This window comes from Zalophus californianus, chromosome 3 (genome assembly GCF_009762305.2).
Source record: "Zalophus californianus isolate mZalCal1 chromosome 3, mZalCal1.pri.v2, whole genome shotgun sequence".
NCBI lineage: Eukaryota > Metazoa > Chordata > Mammalia > Carnivora > Otariidae > Zalophus > Zalophus californianus.
This window is the reverse complement of record NC_045597.1, coordinates 133,293,511-133,311,181: the sequence shown is the minus strand read 5'-3', so window position 1 is coordinate 133,311,181 and position 17,671 is coordinate 133,293,511. Positions and strand designations below refer to the sequence as shown.

General features: G+C 35.8%; 1 protein-coding gene across 5 annotated transcripts in view; it reads left to right on the top strand.

The window, feature by feature from the left end:
• Positions 1-15,188, top strand: part of FASTKD1 (FAST kinase domains 1) — a 43,374-nt gene extending 28,186 nt beyond the window's left edge. For all 5 annotated transcript variants that reach the window (XM_027591176.2, XM_027591175.2, XM_027591174.2 and 2 more), the window contains 8 exons: positions 1,650-2,136; positions 3,400-3,514; positions 5,462-5,590; positions 6,643-6,774; positions 7,136-7,249; positions 12,837-12,975; positions 13,845-13,959; positions 14,941-15,188. In XM_027591176.2, the coding sequence (XP_027446977.1) occupies positions 1,650-2,136; positions 3,400-3,514; positions 5,462-5,590; positions 6,643-6,774; positions 7,136-7,249; positions 12,837-12,975; positions 13,845-13,959; positions 14,941-15,036 (1,327 nt within the window). In that variant the 3' untranslated portion in view covers positions 15,037-15,188. The remainder of the gene's footprint in view (positions 1-1,649; positions 2,137-3,399; positions 3,515-5,461; positions 5,591-6,642; positions 6,775-7,135; positions 7,250-12,836; positions 12,976-13,844; positions 13,960-14,940) is intronic.
• The last annotated feature ends 2,483 nt before the right edge of the window (positions 15,189-17,671 follow it).

Sequence of the window (17,671 nt, the reverse complement as noted above, 5' to 3'; positions counted from 1 at the left end):
GGGAGAAGCAGACTCCCCGCCGAGCAGGGAGCCTGATGTGGGACTCGATCCCGGGACTCCAGGATCATGACCTGGGCCGAAAGCAGTCACTTAACCACCTGAGCCACCCAGGCTCCCTGCACAATGATTTTTAAAAAGTGAAATTACACAGTCCTGTTTGCCTATAGGTATGTTAACAGAAAAATAAGAGCGGAAGTGGGAGTGTCAAAGGGAATTCCACTTTACCCGCGATGTTTTATTTCCTTTGTAAAATGACTTGAAGCAAATATGATAATGTTAAAATCTAGTAATTCTGAGTAGTGAGGACCCTTATACATCTCTGGAGTTTAAAATCTTATCAAAAAGTTAGTTGGAGGATGTTGTATGGAAATCATAGGTGCTTACTTTCCCCTACTTCAGTGCAGGCAGTATCAAATAGACTTTAGAAGGAACACAGTCTAATTAAACTATTCACATAACTATTCCTATAAATAAATAGCTCCTGAAGCCATTCAGGGAACACAGGGAATTCATATACTAGAATAATGTGGCCTTTTTTTTTTTTAACCATATTGAAATGTAATCTACATAAAATATACCTTTCTCCTCCTCATTACTCTGCTTCCCTGTCGCCCAGGTTAATTACTACCTCTAGTACCAACTGCATGGATTAGTTTTGCCTATTTTGTGTGTCTGTTGTGTCTGGCTTCTTTTGCTTGATAATTATGTTTATGAGATTTACCCATATTTTTGCTGTATTGTGTTCTCTTTGTAAGGATATAACAAAAATATTTTTATCCATTCTACTGTTGATGGATATTTTATTTATTTCCAGTTTTTGCTATTATGAATAGTGCTGTTATGAATATCCTCATACATATCTTTTAGTAAACATATGTATGCATTGCTGTAGATATTTACCAAAGAGTGTAATTGTGGGTTCATAGGTTATACATACGTTGTTCATCCTCAGTAGATCTGGTAAATGGTTTTCTAGAGTGGCTGTTCCAGTTTATATTCCCAGTAGCAGAATGTGAGCTGAGCATGCCTGTTGCCCCACATCCCTGCCAACACTTGACATATTTTTATTTTCTAATTTTAGCCATGCTGATAGGTGTGTGGTGTATTGTAAATAAACACACATGCACATGTAAGTTTTGGAATTTGAGGAAGTGTTTCCAGGAAAAATATCAAGTGGAGGTTGGAAAGATTGTATCTGTTGGGGGTTTATTTTTAGACAGTTATTACAAGGTTGGTACATATTGAGGGAACTAGTGTCACTGAGTGATCACTGTATGGCAGGGCCTATACTAGGTCATTCCAGCCCCTAACAGGTCATATCAAACATTCAGCCCAAAATCTGTCTCTAGCAACAGCACTGGAAACATTGTTTTGACCCCGATCTTTGGTATGTTAGGGACTGTGGTTTCATTTTTGTATAAAATATTTGAGCGTGCCTTAGAAAAATCTTAAGACTTCTCATGGTAGTCCTTTGTGGACCTGTCATCTTTGAATTTATCTAACCCTTCTTAAATTAACTTGTATTTTACACCTCCCACACCTGTTAATTATAATAATAATTATGTATTCAGACTTTAAGTATTTTTCATTTTGTTACTGATTTATTAATTTTATTCTTTTCATTTTCATTTTCTCCCTCTTCCTTATAGATATTTGAAAATTAGTGTTATACCTAGTGAGATTTCCATCCTGGTCTATGCTCTTTCCATTCTTCCATCTTCTCACCTAGATGAAGTGGGGATATCTCGAATTGAAGCCATTTTACCACAGTGTGACCTAAATGACCTGAATGGTTTTGCTACATCTGTTTTAAGATGGATTCATTATGATCGCAAATGTCTGGATAATACCACTGGGAAACAACTGAAACTGCTTCAAAAACTAGATCACTTTGGTCTTCAGAGACTACGAAAATGCAACAATTTGAATCTGTTGTGGGAAGAACTTAAATCTTTAAAAGGAGACTGGTTTGCTGAGTCACTTCTTGAAGAAACAGCTGGTACTTTACACCGTTTGATGGAGGAAATTAATTACAAAAATGTTGCAGAGATTGCATCTTTTATTTCTAGAACTAACTACTTCAGTACTTTGCTACTTGATAGGATAGCCTCAGTGGTTGTTCAGCAGAGTCAAAAGGTGAAATTGAGTTTTAAATAGTTGTCAACTTCTAAAAGCATAAGTGTTTATAAGTACTTTAAGAACTTAATTGGAATTGGAATTTTATTATTTTTTATTTTTTAAAAGATTTTGTTTATTTGGGAGAGAGAGTGCGCATGCGAACTCGAGCAGGGGTGGGTGGGGGAAGGGCCGAGGGAGAGGGTCCAGCAGACTCTCAGCTGAGCAGGGAGCCCAACACTGGGCTGGATCCCAGGACCCTGAGATCATGACCTTAGCTGAGGGCAGATGCTTAACTGACTGAGCCACCCATGCACCCCTGGAATTTGAATTTTAAAAATTAAATTCTCATGTCTGGTTCAGCAATTTGTTTCTCTAAAGTTGTTTCCTCCAGCATTGTAGATCTGGGGAGTATAGCAGTCATCTTTTGGTTCACTACGATATTTTTAAGATCTGTAGTCAAAATTTATTGTCTAGAAAGAAATACTTAAAACAATACTGTTTTAAGAAAATGAAGTATGAATGATTTTTGTTTTTTTTCTTATTTTCTATAATCCTATGATATTACTTTTATATTTAAGAACAACTATGTTCAAAAGTGTGAAAAATGAGGAAAACATAAGGTGTACACTGACTTCTATATTCTTAAATTGTCAGTGTGTCTTCTTACAAATTTGTTTCTGGAACTTACTTGTAAAATGTTGCTTTTTGGATTATGTGAGAAGAAATTCACTTATTAAATCTATATCGGGATAAGGCTTTTACTTAAGGAGACAGTATTTCTTCCAAAGTAAAATAAAAATCTGTCTTACTTGTTTAGCATAGTACTTGGCAGTCATTAAGTTTTAGATGAATGAGTGAATAATGAAATTTTAAAAATGAATGAATGAAAGAAATGAATGAAAGAAAAATGATTATAAACTAACTTCCTTAATTACATTATATGATGAGTATATAAAGTGCACTGAGATCATGGAAATTAGTAATACTGTTTCCTATTCATTTTAATGATTAATGAATTCTGGAACAGGATTTTACACCTAACAAAAATAATTTGCAGATTATCTGATTAATTTTTTTCTGCATTGATACTTAGAGTTACTAGAAACTAGTGGTGGGACTAAATAGATTATAGCAGGGTGGAAAAAGTAATAAGTAGTGATGCATTTCTCATTTTACTCTAGGCATGTTAGAAAAAGATTTCTACTGAAAATAATAATTAGGTTAAATTTTTGTTTTATTTTACTGAAGTTTAAACTATAACATTTTGTTGTGTTTATACAGATCCACCCTTATGTGATCCTTGATATTATTCTTCCATTTAGCATCTTCAACTATGATCCACCTCAAAATGATGAATTTTTCAGGATTTGCATTCAATACCTGAATTCTTACTTAAGTAGGTATATTGTTTGGTAATACATTGAGTAAGTAGGTTGGAGGATACCATTGCCACTGTGGTAAGAGAGAGCTCTCATTTAAGGGGTAACTGTAAGAGCCATGAGTTCTAGACCTAAAAAAAGTTTGTACCCATTTTTGAAACATTTTTATTATGAAAAATATCAAGCTTAAGGAAAAAATGGAAAGAATCAAAGAGTGCCTATATACTCACTGGGCAGACTTCGTAATTGTTAACATTTTATCCTATTTGCCTTACTGTTTCTCTTTCTCTCTTATTTTTTTCGGAACCGTTTCACAGTAAGTTGTAGGCCTCATGACCCTTCACCCCTAATTGCTTAGGCGTATGCCTCCTAAGAATAATGACCTCTTATATCGCCACAATACTATTATGACACCTGAGAAAATTAATAGTCCCTAATATCTAATACACAGTCCATGTTTAAATCTCCCTCATTCGTCTCAAAAATGGTTATTTTGGACCCAGCATCCACTCACTGCATTAGGTTGATACCCCTTTAGTCTTTTATAGTCTAGATACTGTTTTTTTTTTTTCTTTACCCCTGCCATTGACTGACACCATGATACGATAACCATCTGATACTACTTTGTGAATAGAAAAGTAAAATGGGCTGCTGTGATATGTTTATATTTAGTCATGAATGGGCATATGGATGTGTGGCATTCATATATACCTCTTTTTAGTAACATAATTATGTAGAAAGAGGAGACTTGAAACTGAGACTTAGTATGCTCTCCTGGTTGGTTAGTCTTGTGCCGACAACCAGAAGGAAATGAAAGCACATCCTTTTAAAAAAATAATAACAATAAAGAGTTTAAGAGAAGAAAGGTTGAGAAATACAGCTTTGATTTTTTTTTTTTTAAGCCTTACCAAGAGAATGTTTGGAAAATTCTTGGAGACCTTTATAATTAAAATTTTAAGTAATGGCATAATAATTTTATTTTGAATAAATATTAGATTTGACAGGTCACTATTAACCTCATTTATGATTTGATCTTGATTTATTAAATAAACTCAGCAAACAATCCAAAAGGAAAGATTTAACATCTTTTTTGTCCTTTCTAAGAATATTGCTGCCAGTAGGGACCCCTTCCTTCTCATCAGAAATGTCTCTTGGACGAGGCAAATCAGCTAAATAACCTCAATCTTGTACTCTGGGACATGTGCCATGCTGTTGGGTGACAGGTAAGGGAGGAGGTGCTATTTGAAACTTGAGCTTCATATGTGTCTACACTCAGCCTGGATATTTGAGATCCCTAACAGCAGCACAGAATAGAAGTCCAGGCTCCGGAGCTGGGCTCTCAGGGTTAAACCTCACTGCCACTTGCTAACTGTGTGACTGTAGGCAAGTCATTTAACTTCTCTGTGCCTCTGTACACTTATTTATTTACAAAGCGGAGATAATCATTATTCCTGCTGTATACTGAAGTGAGATTTCAATGAGTTAATATATGTAAAGAGCTTAGAATGATACTGAACACATTCTGAGCACTATTACATTGTTATCATCAATACATAGAGACTCGGACCACTTATTACATACACTACTGACCTTTTGTTTTGAATTCTTTCTCTTTACAAAGCAATTTTTAAAACTTCTTATGAAGTAAAATAATATAGGAATATTTACATATCCTTAGCACATAGTATGAATTTATATAAATGGAATCACCCAAGGAATCAATACCCAGGTGAAGAAGCAGTATTACTACAGTGTCCTTTTCTCCTGCCCCCCCTTTCCTACTCTACTCCCACCCAAAGGTAAGCACTTCACCACTCTCCTGACTTGTAACAGTATAGATTAGCTTTGTCAAGGCTGCGTTTGTATCATTATTTTAAAACCCAGCTTGACCTGAATAAAGTGTGTGCTTATGTATATGTGAGGTGGCTGTACATTATAATTTTTTTATCTTAATTTTGTTTTAGGTGGATTGGATCCTCTCATGTTAGTGTTTCTTGGTTATTCTTTGGCCACACTTGGATATTTTCCGGAAGATCTGCTGAAGGCAATTTTTAACATCAAATTCTTAGCCAAAATGGATTCTCAACTTGAATGTGTGTATCTACATTTTTAAATTTTAATTTCAATTTTTTTAATGATTTTATTTATTCATTTGAGAGAGAGAGAGGAAGCACAAACAGAGGGAGGGGCAGAGGGAGAGAGAGAGAGAGAGAGGGAGAAGCAGGTTCTCCGCTGAGAAGGGAGCCAAATGTGGGGTTCAGTCCCAGGACCCTGGGATCATGACCTGAGCTGAAGGCTGATGCTTAACCTACTGAGCCACCCAGGTGACCCTGTATCTACATTTTAATTTATTAAACTATTACCTATACTTTACATCCAAGTTTCAGCTCTACCTATACTAAAGCATTTAAATGTTAACATAATTTTTTTCTGTTTATGAAAGTATTTCCTTCTTATGGAAAATTTGGAAAACAGAAAAGTATAAAATAGAAGATAAAAGATTACTCATAATCTTACTACCAAGTGAAACTACCACTTTTAATAATATTTTTGAGTATATCTTTCTTTTCTGTCTCTCTCCTGCTCTTATGTATATGTTTATATATCTGTATGTATTTTAAAACAAAATTTGGATTATTACTATATTCACTTTTGTATGTTGCCTTTTGTCATTGAACTGTATTTTGAACAGGTTTGCATGCCATTAAATATTTTTTGGTGTCATGATTGTTTTAGTGTCTATATAATTGGCTATGATAGGAATGTAATAACATTTGTTATCATGTAGGTTGTTTCCAATTCTTCATTATAAATAATGATTATTATACATGAATCATTGACCTCATCTTTGTTTCTTTAGGATAGATACCTAAATGTTGAATATTAGGTCAATGAAAGTTCTTTGGTGGTATTTTTAAAAATGTAGTTGTAGTATTCATGATTAGTGAAAACAACATAGGAGTTAGTCCTAATCTTGCCACTGAATAATTTAAAAATATAAAGCATGTGTGTGCAAATGAAACAGTTTTATAAGGTGAGAATAAAAGTACTAACAAATAATGGGGATAAATGAATGTGAAAAAATGGATTGTCTTTGTTAGGTCCAACCTGTCAAAATCAATTAATATTTTGTTTTTGATTTCAGTTTTATGTTCATCTCTAAATATGAAGGTCCAGTTTCGTCTTATGGAATTAAATAGAGCAGTCTGCTTGGAGTGCCCTGAGTATCAGATTCCATGGTTTCATGACCGCTTCTGTCAACAACAGTATAATAAAGGTTTGCCTTGTCTTTGGGTCAGACAGCAAAATTTAATTCCCAAGTGAATTACTAGTTAGCACATTGTTAAGCCCAACCGTGACACCAGAGTTACCGAGAGTGCCATGACCTATTTGATAGAACCATTTTATAGGTGAGATTTGTGTTATAAGAATTTCTTAATATTTAGGACACTAAACCTCTCTGGTAGAGAGCACAGAACTTGTATCATTCTGAATTTACTACCATTGCATGTGCTATTATATCGAAGCTCTTGTTGAAAATATTAATCTTGATTTTTCGGTTTGCAGAATTGGGTTGATTTTCATTTGAAACTGATTAACTTATTTTAAGTGAACTAATTATCTTTATTTTCATAAAGATTTTGGCAGCATGAATGGAGCACAACAGCAGATTTATAAAATGTTAGCAGAGGTGCTGGGAGGAACCAATTGTGTAAAAGCCTCGGTTCTTACACCTTATTACCACAGAATAGGTGAGTCTGTCGTAGGTTATTAGGTACTCTCAGAAGACTAATTAAAGTAGAATCATCTTATCAAGTGGAAATTTCCAAACAGACCGAAATAGAAGAGTACAATGATTCCTCAAGTTCCCACGGGCCAGCTTTGATAACCATCAGCATTTTTTTTGTTTGGTTTTAATTTTTTACCAATCTTTCACCAATTCTAAGTAAAACCCAGATTCAGATTCACTGAACATTTCTAGATCTTCAAAAGTTTTTTTCCTCTCCACTAAGTACCCTAAAGTCAGGGAAATGACTTAGCATCATTTCATTGTTTTATGTCAAAAACAAAGTTGGATTATCCACCTGGATGAAGATTTCCATAGGTTTGTGCTCAACTCTAAATAAACTCATTAACCTTCTCAGTGGTCTAGCTGTAGAAGGCATTCTGATTTTGTAGTGGGTGACACAAAATTAGTAGGCTAGCTGATAAATTGGATGGCAACATAAGATTTAAAAAAAAATAGCTAAATTCAAGTGGTGGACTTAAAGGAAAAGATGAAATTTTAAGAGAATTAACATAAACTTTCTAAATTTAGGCTTAGAAAACATCTGCATACATACAGGATGTTATATAGGATTATAAGCCTGATATTAGCTAATACTGTAAGTGGTTGCCAAAAATCAAATACTATTTTAACCTATGTTATTAATAATAATAAGAAAGTTGGTAGTACCACTGTATTCTGCAGACATTTCTTAGTATTCTTTTTTTTGAGTGTTACATTTTGTGAGAGACAGTGACAAACGGGGCCTGGAAACAAAGGAGTCTAGAAATCCTATCTTAGAACTACAGAGGACGGGGGGCACCTGGGTGGCTCAGTTGGTTAAGCGACTGCCTTCGGCTCAGGTCATGATCCTGGAGTCCCGGGATCAAGTCCCGCATCGGGCTCCCTGCTCGGCAGGGAGTCTGCTTCGCCCTCTGACCCTCCCCCCTCTCATGTGCTCTCTCTCTCTCTCTCATTCTCTCTCTGTCGAATAAATAAATAAATAAATAAAATCTTTCAAAAAAAAAAAAAGAACTACAGAGGACGGGAACTGCACAGATTTCAATTCCTCAGCAAGTTCCTCAACCTCTGAATATTATTAGTTTCTTCATCTGTAAATGGGGATAATAATACCCAGTTAATGAAAAACATTTTATGAATGTTTTATGAAAAACATTTAGCACTGCCCTTGGAACATAGGGCTTAATAAATTTTATTTTAAAAAAAGCTAGGAATGTTTAATTTGAAAACTGGAAAAGTGGTAAGCATAACTTATGTTTGAAGGATTATTATGTGAAAGAAGAATTAGATATCTATTTCAGGATAAAAGTATGGTAAAAATTAAAGGAATCATATTTTAAGTCAATAAAAGGAGAATTTTATGAGAGATTTGTCAAAAAATGAAATAATGGGCTGCCTTGTGAAGAAGAAATGTTTAGGCAGAAGCTGGATATCAGATCGTGTGTTCAGAAGACTGAACCAAATTAGCCATTTATACCCCCATCTTGCACTACAAAACACATTTTCTCAGTTGTTTGGTTTTACGTTAGGATTTCATTTGTCTATGAGTGACAGAAATCCACAAATAACAGGAACTTAACAAAGTTTATTTCCTTCTCCCATACGCATAGGGTATCCAGGGCTGGGATGCCAGTTCCACAAGCCTTAAAGATCAAGATCCTTCTATTTTATTTTTTAAATATTTTATTTATTTATTTGTCAGAGAAAGAGAGTGTGTACAAACAGGGGGAGGGGCAGGCAGAGGGAGAAACAGGCTCCCTGCTGAGCAAGGAGCCCGATTCAGGACTCAATCCCAGGACTCCAGAATCATGACCTGAGCCGGAGGCAGATGCTTAACTGGCTGAGCCACCCAGGTGTCCCAAGATCCTTCTATTTTATTATAAACTACAACCTCAACATGTAGGTAGCTTCCACTTTATGGTCCAAAATGGCTCCTTCTGCTTTACCCAACACATCTACAATCTAAGCAGAAGGTGGAGGGGAGGAAATGGAAGGGTGTCCCTTTAAGCACAGTTCCTTGAAGTTGCACATACCATTTTTAATTATACCATATGGCCATACTTGGCTATGAGTGAGTTTAGGAAATGTTTTCATTCTGGGTGGCCATGTACCCAGCTAAGAATTAGGAATTCTATTATTAAAAATGAAGGGAAGTATTAGATATTGGGGGACAACTTGCACTCTCTGCAAGAGGGTTGTTTTAGGAGATTGGTATAGATCTTCCTTGACTTACCATGGGATTATATCTCAATAAACCCATTATAAGTTGAAAATATTGAAGTCAAAATGCATTTAGGGATGCCTAGGTGGCTCAGTCAGTTAAGGGTCCAACTCTTGATTTTTGCTTAGGTCATGATCTCAGTGTTGTGAGATCAAGCCCCTCCTGTGGGTCTGTGCTGGGTGTGGAGCCAGCTTGAGATTCTCTCTCACTCCCTCCCTCTGCCCCCCTTCATCCCCCACTTGCACCTACTCTTGCACACACTCTCTCTCTAAAAAAAGAAAAAAATGCATTTAATACACCCCTAACATGCTGAACTTCATAGCTTGGCCTAGCCTACCTTAAATGTGCCCAGAACACTTACATTAGCCAATAGTTGAGCAAAATCATCTACCGCAAAGCTTGTTTTACAATAAGGTGTTGAATCATCTCATGTAATTTATTGAAAACTGTACTGAAAGTGAAAAATAATCATTCTAAGCTTTTTATCCTCACTACTGGTGCCCAGCATCGAAAGAGATCCAAATTCAAAAATCTGAAGTATGGTTTCTATTGAATGCATATCACTTTGGTACCAATTGTAAAGTTGAAAAATCATAGGTTGGGGACCATCTGTATACTGTTAATCTGTACTATTTAAAATATATCTGTATTTTAAAATATACTCCTGTAAAAATAATGCTCACAGAAGGAAATGCACTAAAATATGAATATGAAAATGGTCTGTAATTCCATCTCGTAATTTAAAATTATTGAGCACCAACTTTGTGACAGGCACTGTGACCGGCTCTTTATTCCTCTTATTTCATTTTATTCTTTTTGTTTTGTTCTTGTTAATATTTCTTTCGAACTATAAATAGTCCTATCTGTGTAAAACATTTGGAAAATACAGAAAAAAAAATCACGCATAACAAATCATGCATAACGTGTAATTAGTACTGAAACTAGGATTACTATGTCCCAAGACCATTGTATTTCCAATTCATATTTGCACCTCCTGTTGTCAAGAGGCTTATTTTTATGTGAAATGTATATAAATCATTTAAAAAATTTAATTGGTAAATTTATGTACATGGATATAGCGTAATTAAGACAATATAATAATATAATTAATAACTATGGACTAGAAGCATTGCTTAAGGTTTAAAAAAAATTCACTTAAAAAAAATCACAGGATACCTACTTATAGAAAAACCAGAAAGGACAGATAACAAAAGAGAGAAATTACCATGATATGACCATTGTTTACTTTTGCTATTTTTGTAACTGACTTGTTTGAAACCAAAAATAACTTATAATGTTTGTAGCTATCTTTATATATTGCAAATATTTTTCTGTGTCCAGAAATATACATTATTTTTAGTGGCTGCATACGTATTTCATTGAATTGAGTAAATGATGGTTTATTTAATCCTTAGGGCTTTTTGTAGGTACATGCATCTGTCAAACAGTGCTGCAATTTCATATAACAACAGCAATAGAAAATGATATACCTACATATTGTTTATTATGTGTTAGACATTGTTTTAAGTGTTTTATATATAATAAACTTATTATGCCCCTACCAGGTACATAAATTATTCTATTTCATAGATAAGGAAATTGAGGCTGAGACATTATTGTTTGCCCAAGGTTATATAGTTGACAACTGGTGGAGCCAGTATTTGACCTGGGCATTCTAGCTCCATAATTCATTCTCTCAATGAGAGAACTATATTTCACGTTTGATAATTAGCTCAAAGCTGCTTCAGTGCCCCAGTTTCCCTTATGTATAAAAAGCAGATAATTAAACCTACTCTTTCCTTTTCGTTTGTTGTTTCTTTTTTCATTTGTCCTTTTTGTCTTGGTTTAAATACTTTTACAGTTGTTTTTATTACAGAAAAATTTCAAACATATACAAAAAATAGAATAGTATGATGAACTCCCATCGAGCATCAACAGTTGTCAAAACTCACCAGAGTCCCACCTGATCCTTTTCAAGCAAATCACACGTATCATCTTAAAATGTTTATCTAAAAAGATACATAACTACAGTACCATTATTATCACCCCACCGCCATTCATAAAAATTTCTTAATATCACATAGCTTGTCAATGTTCGAATGTCTCAATTGTCTTTTATATGTTTTATTTTACTGTTTATTTGTTAAAATTGGGATCCAGACATTACATTTGGTTGATAGGCCTTTTTAAGTTCTACCTCTTTCTTTCCCCTTTTTTCTTTTTTTTTTCTTCTTTCTTTTCCCCTTACAATTTATTTATTGAAAATAAATATTTTTTTCACATTCCGGACTTTTCAGTTATACCTCTGTTGTATCTCCTAACCTGCTTCTGCATCCCTTGTTTTTCTGTAAGTCACTCCTTAGATCTAGAGGCTTGATTAGATTCAGGTTAAATTCAGGTTGGGTTTTTTTGTTTGTTTGTTTTGCCCAGACTATTTCATAGGTGATATGTACTTCTTACTGTATCATATCAGAAGACATACAGTGTTGGTTGTCTTGTTTTTGTTATATTAAAGATTTATCAGCTCATCCATGAGAAAATTCTATCAGTTTTTCACCTACAGATTTTATCAGTCATTAAGATTATTGTCTAAATCCATTATTCATTAGGGGTGGTAAAGTAGTGATCTTTTTTTTTAAAGATTTTATTTATTTATTTGACAGAGAGAGACACAGCAAGAGAGGGAACACAAGCAGAGGGAGTGGGGGAGGGAGAAGTAGGCTTCCCATGGAGCAGGGAGCCCGATGCGGCACTCGATCCCAGGACCCTGGGACCATGACCTGAGCCGAAGGCAGACGCTTAATGACTGAGCCACCCAGGCGCCCCTAAAGTAGTGATATTCAACATCTATCATTTCTTCTGCATTAGCTGGAATTTGTCTAAAAAGAACTTTCCCATATCAACTATTTAGTTACTCTTATGTACAGTTCATACAGGAAAGACAGGATACACGTTTGAATCTTTGCCTAGTCTTACTAGTTTTCAGATGAGTAGGTTCAGCTTCTTCCAAATGCTACCAAGAAATTTAAGAGGATTAAAATAAAACTCTTAATGTTATTTGACCTGTACCAGCACTAAATATAACTCCGTACTAAATATAGTTTAGTAATACTTGCTGGTTGATTTTTATTGATTGATTTCCAAAGAGAGGTGCCATTGGACCAGATCTTATAAAACAAGTTGGATCATTAGGGAGCTGTACATCATTCTTTCATGTGTGTGTGTGTGTGTATACATGTATATCGCTATATGTATACAAATTTAAAATATATCTTAAACTTTTACCTGTAAGAATTTACTTAATTCATACTGTTGACTCCTGTACTTACAGATTTTGAGTGTATCTTGGATAAAAGAAAAAAAGCTCTTCCATATGGAAGCCACAATATAACTTTGGGAAAACTGCCAGAAACGCACTGGGAATCACATACCCAAATAACTGGATCAAGACTGCCACCAGGAGCTGAAAGGTAACTTATTTCTTAGTTTCAGATTTTGTTAAACGTTAAGTTTGGCATAATTTAATGAACTCCGTTATCAAGGATTGATTGTAGGAGAATCTGCTTCTCATTTATCTCCTGCATTCTGCCTCTGTGCCTTTGCTTTTCCTCTGCCTTCAGCCTTTATGTCTGTCCTTTTTTGCTGTCCAACGCCTGGCAGTCTTAACTAAAGTGCTAACCTCATTGTCCTCAGTGGAAGCAAATAGTAACTTCTTTGAAACTCCCCTACCTCTCTGCTTACCCAGTAGCACTTAACTTCTTCCTACACTGTATTGCAGTTACTTAATATGTATCACATGTTGTTAGACTATAAGCTATTCTCTATGTTTGTATCCCTCACAGTACCTTCCATATGGTAGTTGCATGGTAAATATATATTGAACAAGGAAACGAATGAAAGCATGGAGATTTTTACTCTAATTTGGTGTAAATTATAATGAATAGGCTTACTTGTCATCAATTACTAATTTAAGTAGAAAAATAGCATACTCATTTATATTCATTTGTTTTTTGTATAAATTAATTTATAAAGATGCAACTTTGGTTTTTTTTTCACTTTTTTTTTAAGATTTTATTTATTTATTTGACAGAGAGAGACACAGTGAGAGAGGGAACACAAGCAGGGGGAGTGGGAGAGGGAGAAGCAGGCTCCCCGCGGAGCAGGGAGCCCAATGAGGGGCTCGATCCCAGGACCCTGGGATCATGACCTGAGCCGAAGGCAGACGCTTAACGACTGAGCCACCCAGGTGCCCCTAAAGATGCAACTTTGTTCCTGAAAGGCTTATAATTATTGTTTCTCATTTTGATTTCAGAAGTAAATATTTTTTTATCTTCTGTAGGATTGCTCTGGAATTTTTGGATTCAAGAGCTTTTTGTAGAAACATCCCTCACTTAAAAGGAAAATCTGCTATGAAAAAACGACAGTTGGAAATTTTGGGCTATCGTGTAATTCAGGTATGAAATACCCTCTAAAAAACCTAGGGAACTGGCTGTACGTATGTTTCCTTTTTTAAAAATTGGAGTATAATTAACATACAGTGTTTCAGGTATACAACACAATGGTTCAACAATTCTCTACACTACTCAGTGTTCACCACGATTAAGTGTAGTGATCATCTGTCACCATTTTTTCAGTCTTATGGAGTATATTCCCTATGCTCTACTTTTCATCTCCGTGACTTATGTATTTTGCAAGTGGAACTTTGTACCTCTTAATCCCCTTTATCTATTTCACCCATTCCCCCTCTAGCCCCTCACAACCACAGGCCTGTTCTCTTTATTTAAGAGTCTGTTTTTTTGGTCTTTTTCTTTGTTCATTTGCTTTGTTTCTTAACCACATATGAATGAAGTCATACGGTATTTGTCTTTCTCTGTCTGACTTATTTAACTTAGCATTATACCTTCTAGGTCCAACCAGTATGTGTTCCCTTTTTTTTTTTTTCTTTTCACCAGTATGTGTTCCCTTTTAATGTGAAAGTTCTAGAATTACCTTTTTTAATATTAAAAAAAGTTATATTAAAATATCTCTGAAACAGAACCTCCTTCATTTTTCTTGAATAGTAAATAAAAATCATTTTATTTTATTCTCTCTAGAAGATCTATTGGCTTTTTTATTTATCTTACGAGAGGCACTGTGGAGATGGGTAGAGATACAAGAGAAAAAGGCTAATATATGTATGTTGGAAAGGTAATAGGAAGAATGTCTACTGTTGGTATTGTAGGAACAGGAGGATTAAAGGAACTGTGAAGGAAGTAGTAGGTCTCTGGGCTTTACCAGGAAGAAGGACCAACTTGGCTTCTAAAAATGGTTTATGTTTATGTAAACTAATTTCACAGGTTTCTACAGCTTGGCTCAGTGGTGCTTACAAGTTTTCCCTGATGTCTTTTTGTTGTTGCTTTAAAACTTCCATTCAAACTACATGGCTTATTTTACAGATCCCGCATTTTGAATGGAACTCTATGGCATTGTCAACAAAGGAAGCTCGGATGGACTACCTGAGAGAACGTATATTTGGAAAAAGCAAATCATGATTGTAGTTTTTATTTAAAATTAGTGACGATGGTGTGTGACAACTGCACTTATTTTAATTAAGTGGCCTGACTCAATGAAAAAATAATGGTACAGAATTGACTGATTTGAAGGTCAGTTGAATACCTATTGAAATAAACAGACATTTTACTTTCTCCCGTATTTCTTTACTATCTGGTTGGGAAATTGTATAAAATTCTTAATATAAAGGACTTGTAGCTTTTAAGAAACTTAAATAGTTTATAATTCATTCTTTGTCGGGTGCCTGGGTGGCTCAGTCGGTTAAGTGTCTGCCTTCAGCTCAGGTCGTGATCCCAGGGTCCTGGGATCGAATCCCACATCGGGCTCCCTGCTCTGTGGGGAGCCTGTTTCTCCCTCTGCCTCTCTCTCATTCTGTCTCTCATGAATAAATAAATAAAACCTTTAAAAAATAATAATAATTTTATAATTCATTCTTTGTCTACTAAGTGCCAGGAAGTGTTTTAGATGCTGGGGATATAGCAGTGAATGTAGCGTATTTGCCATGGGTAGAGTCAAACAAAATAAATGAATAAATTACATTATACCATAGATGATATTGATATGGAGAAAGATTTGGGGGAGAGGGAGGGGATAGGAATATTTTGGGTAGGTATAATTTTAAATAGGTTGATATGAGGACTCACTAAGGTGGTATTTGAGTAAAGACTTAAGGAGATGAGGCTAACTGGCAGTAGAGTATTCCAGGCAGAGGAACCAATAGGTACAAAGATCCTGAGGTAGGAATATGCCTGGCATATTTGAGAATAACAAGGAATCCTCTGTGGCTAGAGCAGGACAAGTAGGAGGTTGAGGGTAGAAGTGTAATAGGAGAAAAGGTAAAACGGAGTCAAATACATATGACCTGACCTCATGGCTATAGTGAGTGAGATAAGCAGTCATTGGAGAGTTTCTATAAAGGAATGGTAAGAACTCATGTTTTAATTGAATCACTTGGGCTACTCTGTTGAGATGGGAAAAGACTGCAGTGAGGCAAGTGTATAAGCAGGAAAACCCATTAGAAGATCATTGCAAGAATCTAGACAAAAAAATAGATGGTTGGTGGGGCGCCTGGCTGGCTCAGTCAGTAGAACATACAACTCTATATCTCAGGGTCTTGAGTTCAAGCCCCACAATGGACGTGGAGCCTACTTAAAATAAATAAATAAAAAATAGATGGTTGGCTTAGAGTAGTAGCCGTGGAAGTAGAGAAGTGCTCAGATTTTTTTGATGTATTTTGAAGGCAGAGGCAACAAAATTTGCTCACTGATTGGATATGAAGTACGAGGGAAAGGAGTCAAGGATACTTCTAAGTTTTTGTCCTTACCAACTAAAAGGATGTTATTGCTATTGACTGAGATGGGAAAGTCTACAGGAGGAAGAAGTAGGGGGTGCAGTGGGTGGGAGGATCATGAGTTTGGTTTTAGAGATGTTGAGTTTTTGATGCCTTCTTATTTTTTTTTTTAAGATTTTATTTATTTGTCAGAGAGAGAGAGAGTGTGTGTGTGTGTGTGTGTGTGCACAAGCAGAGGGAGTGGCAGGACTCGATCCCAGGACCCTGGGATCATGACATGAGCTGAAGGCAAACACTTAACCGACTGAGCCACCCAGGCGTCCCTGTGATGCCTTTGAAACATCGTAAGTGGAGATCTCAAATAGGCATTTTAATGAGTTTGGAGGTGAAGGCAGAGGTCCAGGGCCAGATATAAATTTGGAAGTTGTCAGCAGTATTTAATGTGATGAAAGTAGATGAAATCACTAAAATGTGATTAGAAGAGAGTGTGAATGGAGGAGAAGTCTGAGGACTTAGCTCCAGGTGCCCCAACATGAGGTCAAGGAGAAGAGGAATGAGCAAAGGAGGCTGGGCAGGGGTGGCCAGTGAGGTAGGAGGGAAAGTCATAGGTAGTGATACTTCCTAGAAGCCAAGTCGAGAAAGCATTTCAAGGAGGAGGAGGTGAGCTGTTGTATCAGATACTGCTGATGGCTTAGGTAAAGTGAGGACTGGGAAATGTCCATTAAATTTAGCAACATGAAAATCATTGGTAACCTTGAGAAGAGGAGTTTTGGGGAAGGGGTATGTGTGAAAGCCTGACTGGTTTAATAGAAAGTGGGAGGAGACAGGTTTTTGTTTTTGTTTTTGTTTTTTTTAAATAAATGGAGGAGAAGATATGGAGTGGGAAATGGACTGATCTTGACCTGGTCTGATCCTACCCATGATGGGGGAATAATGATTTTCTCTTGTCTTACAACACATTTATTCAATAAAATAGTTACTAAGGGTCTACTATGTGATATAATCCCTAGCCCTTCTTCCAATAGTGATGTATTTGTGCTGGGCTGAAAGCCATGTTGTAACTATCCTCAGGCCACCTGGTGGGAGTGTAGGTAATTAGCATCTGAAACTTGCTGTCTTCTGACTTCGTGACCCTCTAAGTTCATTTCAGCTGGTAGCCAGAGTGCCTTGAGTCTTACGGATAGCTATAAAACATGTGTCCTGCATAGATTTTGGTCTGTTGATACTTGATTTAGGTTTAGTTGAAGTACTTGTTCAAAATATTGTTACTTCGAGGGGCGCCTTCGGCTCAGGTCGTTATCCCAGGGTCCTGGGATTGAGTCCCG